Source organism: Lepidochelys kempii, chromosome 14 (assembly GCF_965140285.1).
Source record: "Lepidochelys kempii isolate rLepKem1 chromosome 14, rLepKem1.hap1, whole genome shotgun sequence".
In the NCBI taxonomy this organism is placed as follows: domain Eukaryota; kingdom Metazoa; phylum Chordata; order Testudines; family Cheloniidae; genus Lepidochelys; species Lepidochelys kempii.
In genome coordinates this window covers 31,794,326-31,801,431 of record NC_136393.1, presented here as the reverse complement: position 1 = coordinate 31,801,431, position 7,106 = coordinate 31,794,326, and the positions used below count along the sequence as shown (strand labels likewise).

General features: G+C 56.8%; 1 protein-coding gene across 2 annotated transcripts in view; it reads right to left on the bottom strand.

Moving 5' to 3' along the window:
• Positions 1 to 1,607: 1,607 nt before the first annotated feature.
• The window catches only part of TEKTL1 (tektin like 1), a 37,794-nt gene continuing 32,295 nt past the window's right edge, over positions 1,608 to 7,106 (bottom strand). For both annotated transcript variants that reach the window (XM_073311982.2, XM_073311983.2), the window contains exons 7-9: positions 5,532 to 5,627; positions 2,613 to 2,726; positions 1,608 to 1,920 (exon numbers count right to left, since the gene is read on the bottom strand). In XM_073311982.2, coding sequence (XP_073168083.1) covers positions 1,720 to 1,920; positions 2,613 to 2,726; positions 5,532 to 5,627 — 411 coding nt within the window. In that variant the 3' untranslated portion in view covers positions 1,608 to 1,719. The remainder of the gene's footprint in view (positions 1,921 to 2,612; positions 2,727 to 5,531; positions 5,628 to 7,106) is intronic.

Here is a 7,106-nt window from a genome sequence, read left to right as displayed (position 1 = left end):
TCCCAAGCCCCAACCCACCTGGCCTCCCTGTCCCCTATTCCCTCCCAGATCCCTTCCCCACCCAACCTCCCCTCTGCTCCCCAACCTCACCTCCTGGCCTCCATGTGACAAAGTGGGAATTTTCTGTAATATTTTTTCCAATGCCAATGAGTGCCTTAGTTTCCCCCAGTACTTTACAGTGCTACACAGTGGCTCCAGGACAGTTAACTCTGCTCCTGGGGCAGCGCAGGAGAGGTTGGAGGGGGTGTCACCTCGCTGCCTGGGTCATTAGAGGACTGGCTGAAACTGACCCGGATCAATGGAGGATCTGGAAAGCCAACTGGAGACCCTAGCACGGAACAGCTGACTGGGCCCTGAAGAGCAGGCAGGTCTCTGCCCAGGAGTCTGGCTCAGCTGGACTCGCTGGACAGAGCTCAGGGCGTGAAGCAGCAAGGCTGGAGCCCAGCAGGGCCAGATAAACCTTTTGTGGGCCTGGCGCCAAACATATTTGTGGGCCCCCATGGAGGCAATTGAGCATGGGACGGGGAGGTCAGTTCCGAGAGCGAGGGGCCAGCCAGAGGCAATGGGGCATGGCATGGCAGGGCTGGCCCCGCTCGGCCCAGCCCAGTGCAAGGGCACTATTTACAAACTGGCAGTTGCCAGACACACACTGGCCCGCCCAGCCCTGTGCTGCCAGCATGCCCCTTCCCCTCAGGGGTGGGCCCATGCCACACCACACAGCCCCTCCCCCCCCCAACACCAGACCAGCCCGCTGATTCCCTATGGCCAGAGCCCCCCTGAACCCACTATGCACAGTGCCCCCCCCAGACCCTGACACAAATGCACAATCCCCTGCACAACACCACTCCTGCCCAGCGCCCCCATGCCCACAGCCCCACCACAACTACCAAGCACCCCACACAGAACCCCCTCCCTAGTGCCCCAACACACGCAGATCTTCCCCGCCCCTCACAGCCAAGCACCTCGCCCCCTCCAGACCCTCCAGAGACCCACTCCCCCATGCCCTGCCTCCTGGCCGCACTCACTAGCCCTGCTGGGAGGCGACTGTGTCTGCCGGGCTGAGCCATCAGGATCCACTTGCCTGGAAGGGCCCAGCCAAGCCCCCTGCACTGTCCCCCCTGCAACTGGATAAGACTGGCCAGGCTCAGGTGGGGATGGGAAGCAGAGACTGCCCAGAGCCAGAGGTGCACTTGGGTCCAACCAGGGAGCAGAGAGGAGCTGGCAGGTGGGGCCAGGGGGTGGAGAGGAGCAAGTGATGAGCGGGGAGAGCCAGCGGGCTGGTGGGGTCTTGGGGCACCGTGCAAGCAGAGCAGGCCGGGGCCCCTTCTGACCATGGGGCCGGCTCCATGGAGCCACTGGCGCCATTGTAAACCCCAGTACTGGAGCCCAGGGTCTCACTCCAGGAGGTGGTAAGGCCGTGTGGCCTCCCCTTGCAGAAGAGTGGGGCCCCTGGGGGGTCTGGCTCACTGAAAAAAGTGGATCCTCCAAGGGACTGTTTAAAAGCTGGGGGTTAGCACTGATCCTGTGGCTCTGTGACACCTCCCCACCCCCACCCCACCTTGCCTCCCTCATACCCCTGATCCCCCCATTCCCATTCTCACCTGACCTCCCCAGCCTGCCCCGCTCCAGGCCCTGCATCCCCCCTGCGCGGGGTAACACTCGTGGGCAGGTCAAAAGTCTCTGGGGATTTTATTCTCGTGCTCTGGCTGTGGGGGCCCCCTAGGAGCAGAGCAGCTGGCAGGCCTCCCCCAGGCTGCTGCGGGGGTGCATGCGGCGGCGGCGCAGGCGCTGCACGCTGGCATCTATGTGGAAGCCCGTCTGCTTGTCGCGGATGGAGGCACGCAGGTGCTGCTGGGTGGCCTGCATCTGCTGCACATTGGCCGCCGCCTTCTGCAGGGAACGCTCCAGCAGCACGCTGCCCTGTGGGAGGGACAGGTAGACAGGGAACAGCGTCACCACCCTGCAGCCGGCTGAGGTACTCCCGAATCCCACCTAACTACACCTCACCCCCAGCAGCCAGGCAAAGTCACCCTTCCTCCAGAAACACCATCGCCTCCCTGTAGCAGGGTGAGGTACTCCTGCCAAGCAACGCTGTCACCCCTACAGCCATCAGAGCCAGGCAAGGTACCCCCACTCAGCAACACCATCACCCCCCTATGGCTGGGGAAGGTATCTCTGCCAACCAGTGCTGTCACTCCTACAGCCATCGCAGCCAGGCAAGGTATCCCTACTCAGCAACACCATCATCCCCTACAGCCAGGCAAGATATCCCCATCCAGTAATACCATCACCCTCATATAGCTGGGCAAGGTTCCTCCAACTAGCAGCACCATCACCCCTGAAAGCCCCGCACAGAAAGACCATCACCCCCATAGCCATCCCAGCCATGCAAGGTACCCCCATCCAGCAAAACCTTCACCCTCATACAACTGGGCAAAGTACCCCTGCTCAGAAAGACCATTACCCCCTATAGCCATCTCAGCCATGCAAAGTACCCCCTCCAGCAACACTGTCACCACACTACAGACACCACAACCGGGCAAGGTACCCCCAGATGGGCAACACCACTGCTCCCTACAGCCATACCAGTGGGTGAGACCCCAGGAACTTACCTGGGTGAGGATCTGGGCCTCAGGCAGTTGGGTGCCCACATGGTGCTGGTACACCCGCACCAGGGGCCGGTTCAGCTTCTCCCGTGCCTCCAGGTACTGGCTGGACTCAGGGCCCTAGAACAATGTAGCAGGGGTCAGAGCAGGGCATCCTCACCTGGGGGAGCCCCCTCCACCCCCAGCCAGTTTCTCCTTCCCATGTCCATCCCTCGGGTGACCCCAGCCAGTCTGCCCTTCCCCTGCCAATCCCCCCAGACAGTCCCTTCTTCCTCTGCCCATCCCCCAGGTGCTCCCAGCCAGTCCCTTTTTCCCCTGCCCATTCCCCAGGTGCCCCCAGCCGGTCCCTTCTTCCCTTCCTGCCCCCCAGCAAAGTGTCACTCCCTGCCTGCCCCCAGCTGGTCCCTCCATCCGATGAAGTGAGCTGTAGCTCACGAAAGCTTATGCTCAAATAAATTGGTTAGTCTCTAAGGTGCCACAAGTACTCCTTTTCTTTTTGCGAATACAGACTAACATGGCTGTTACTCTGAAACCTCCTTCCCCCGTAAGGATAAGGCCTTTGTCTGTAGCCATATTGCAAGTCCTAAAGCCTAAGGCCTGCCTCTGCAGCCAGATTAAAAGAGCAGCAGCCATTAGCTGAGAAGCAGGAAATCACATCCTCACATTCCATCTAAATTACACTAAAACAATGTAGTATCAGGCTGTTAAGGAGACGCCATCCTAATGCCACCCACTATCACCAGATAAAGAAACAAATCTTAAGGTTGTTAAAGAAAACTTAGTTTTATAGCATTGTGTCTGTCAAGAAATCACTTATCAATTGTTGTGGTTGTGAAATCCTCATTTCTTTATTGTTTTGTCATTGTAAGCAGTGTCAGGATGAGCTCCACCCTGACATCTGGTGGTGAGGTGTGGCAAGTTGTGGAAAAGAACTTCAGGGGCTGATCTCATTTGCATAGGCACACCCACCCCGCCTAGAATGAGGCCATAGCTGCCCAGATGGTCACTTTGGCTGCTGTGGGATCCCCAGTGTCTCTGTTATTGGGGCAGGAAGAATAAATTGTTATTACGCTGATTATGGGAACTGTGCTTGGAACTGTACTTGGCCTTTTGTTATGATGGAGGGAGTCACCATCAACTCAGTAGCACTTGCTAGGCAAGGGTCATGGGTTTTAAAACTGTGTGAATGGAGAGAGGTTGGGGATAAGTGTTAATACTTGGTGGTATGGGCCTGTTGGTGAGGGCCTTACATGCTAATTGCACTTCCTCCTCTCTCTACTGTGGAATATCAGAGCTAATTTTGATTCTATTAGGAGTCTAGTTACAGGCTGCTCAGCTCACTTTGGACAGCACTACTACAAGCTGAAATCACTGAGTGTTGTGTTAAGTAGTGGGGGAGCCTGAAGATATATTGTGGAGAAGTTTGTGGCATGGCTGGAGTGCCTTGTGGACAGGCTGGTGGAGCAGTGCGTAGGATGGTGGGAGCTGCTGGTGGGCTGTGGAGCAGTTCGTGGGGCGGCGGGAGCTGCTTGTGGGCTGCAGAGCAGATCGAAGGAGTTTGTGGGGTGGCTGGCAGAGCGGAGACCTATGGAGCTGTGGGGGGGTCAGCTTCAGATCATGTAAGGTGCCTCTTACCCCCATCCCATCTCCGCCCAGGTTGGGAGGTAAAGCTCCACAGATAAACTTTCGAACTCTGGGGCTGCCCTGACCAGGGACAGAGACTTTTGGGTCATTGGACTTTTGGGACTTTGGGTGATTTGGGGTTGCCGCACTCAAGAACCAAAGGGAAAGGGGTATGCCCCAATTTGCTTGGGGTGGGTTTTTTGCTCATGGGTTGTGTTATGAATCCTGTTGGTGGTGTTTCCCCAACATAATGCCACATTGTTTCTCTCTGTTATTAAAAGGCTTTTTGCTGCACTCAGACTTGCGAGAGGGGAAGTATTGCCTCTTGGAGGCGCCCAGCGGGGGTGGTATATATTTGTCCCAGGTCACTAGGTGGGGGCTCGAGACGGTTTGCATTGTGTTATTGGAATGGATCCCCTAGATATTGAAACCGGCCCTTGTTGCTGCCAACTCTGACGGGCAGAAGGGTTACATTTTTGGGGGCTCGTCCGTTACATCATTATGGTCCCCACTTCCCTGTTGTTTGTCTGTATGATCTCTGTCTGGTTCTTTGATTGTTTCTGTTTGTTACATAATTAATTTTGCTAGGTGTAAATTAATTACGGTGGTAGGATTGGTTAAAAATGTTGTTACAGTGTGGTAGCATTGGTTAGTGTCATGATTGGTTAAGGTACAGCTAAGCAGGCCTCAAGTTTCACCATATAAACTGGGGACCAAAAGGAAGTTCTTTGGGAACCAACTCCAGGACACAACCCCAAGAACAGAGCTGCCAGAACTCAACACCCTGCCAATGACACTGTGCAGAAACTGGAGTTCCCGAGATGACCTGATCCTGACTGGCCATCAAGAAAAGTCCATCTGTCTCTTTAGGAGTAGTGAGCATTGTATGTGTAGCGTGTGCATTCTTGGTTTTGGTGATGGTTAATAAATAGAGGTTACGTAGGATATTGCTGTATAAGGCTCTTTCACTGGTAAAAGATCCCATAAACCCCTCAAAAGATTAAGCCCTGACTCTACAGGGAAAGGGTGTTTGCCCAGAGCCCACGGAGGGGTAAAGTTAGGTGCCTTTTGCCTGGAGCCCTAGGAAGTGGGAAAGGGTGGGGGTACCTAAATTAAGAGGGTTACGCCTTGAGCCCTAGGAACTGGGTAAAGGTGGGATGTCCTAGAGTGTGTGAGTAACAGAGAATTTTAGTGGGTAACACCCCTGCCCGCCCCCCCAGCAAAGTTTCCCCACACACACCCCAGCTCCCCTGCTCTCCCAGCACAGGGTCACCTCCCCCAACCCCCTCCGCACCCACTCACCATGGTCATTCCCTGGGTGATGCCCAGCTCCCCGTGGAAGCGCTGGCAACGGTTCAGGGTGCTGCGCATGCCCCCCAGTGCCATGTAGAGACGCTCCTGGCCGGGGAGGGAGCACAGGGTGAGGTGTGGGGGTCACGCTGGGTCCTCGCAGGGACAGGTCACCCCAACCCCCAGGTTCAGGGACCACACCAGAGACCTTCCCCCTAGCCCATAGCTGGGGCCTGAGCCCCTGCTTGGCCTCCCAATGGGGGTGGGGCACAATCAGTCCTTTAGTGTGCCATCCTCTGCCACAGCAGTGTGGTTCTGGGCCTGTGGGTCTGATATAGGGATGGAGGCATGAGGGCAGCCTGGGGCAGGGGCTGTGGGGCTGGTATAGAGCTGGGGGGATGGGGGAGCATGGGGCAGGGGCTGTGGGGCTGATATGGGGTTGGGGGAGTTTGGGGCAGGGGCTGCAGGGCTGTTATTGAGCTGGAGGGATGGGGGAGTGTGGTGCATGGGCTGTGGGGCTGGTACAGAGCTGGGGGGATGGGGGAGCATGGGGCTAGTAAGGAGCTTGGGGGAGTGTGGGGCAGTACAGTGGGTCTGATAAGGAGCTTGGGGTGATGGGGAGCATGGGGTAGGGGCTGTGGGTCTGGTATGGGGATGGGGGAGTGTGGGGAAGGGCTGTGGGGCTAATATAGAGCTGAGGGGATGGGGCAGTGTGGGGCAGGGTCTGTGGGTCTGGTATAGAGCTGGGGGGAGTGTGGGTCAGAGGCTGTGGGTCTGGTATAGAGCTGGGGCATGGGGGAGTGTGGGGTAGGGGCTGTTGGTCTGGTATGGTACTGGGGGGATGGGGGAGTGTGCGGCAGGGGCTAGTATAGGAATGATGTGCCGAAGTGGGACTGTTCTTAATGTTTTCTCTGAATACTGTGTGGATGCCTCAGTTTCCCCTATGCATTTATTAAGGATCTAGGTGGTGAGATAAGGGTGTGTGATTGTTGCAGAACCCTAGAGGGGCAGTGTGATGCTGTCTGCACAGGGAATGGCCGACACCCTGTCTCCTGGCAACTGATGGCCTGGGCCTCTCCCCTGCAAGGTGCCAACTGAAGGTGTTGGAGATCAGGTGGCCTCCTTGCCCAGAAAAGGCACAAAGGCCAGAGGAGGGGCTGGAGGGAGTTTCAGTTTGGAGCTGGCTAGGGAATTGGGGTAAGCCCAGAACCTGGGTCTGGGCTCCCCACCCCCCAAGATGGACCTGACTGAGGGGTCCTGTTTTCTGTACCTACAAACTCTGTTTTAGACTGTGTTCCTGTCATCTAATAAACCTTCTGATTTCATGGCTGGCTGAGAGTCATGGTGAATTGCAGGAAGTGGGTCTGCGGGGCCCTGACTACCCCACACTCTATAACAACTGGTGGCAGTGGTGAGATGTACTGCACCTAGTGGATGGCGCTTCCTGCAGTAAGTGACTGGGGAGCTTCAAAAGGGGAAGTTCCTTCAGTTCCGGGAGGCGAAGGAGCTACGCTTAACCCCTAAGAGAAGGACTGTTGCAGTAACGGGGTTCCCCGGGACTGCGGTGAGCGGTTCCAGGGGTGGAGG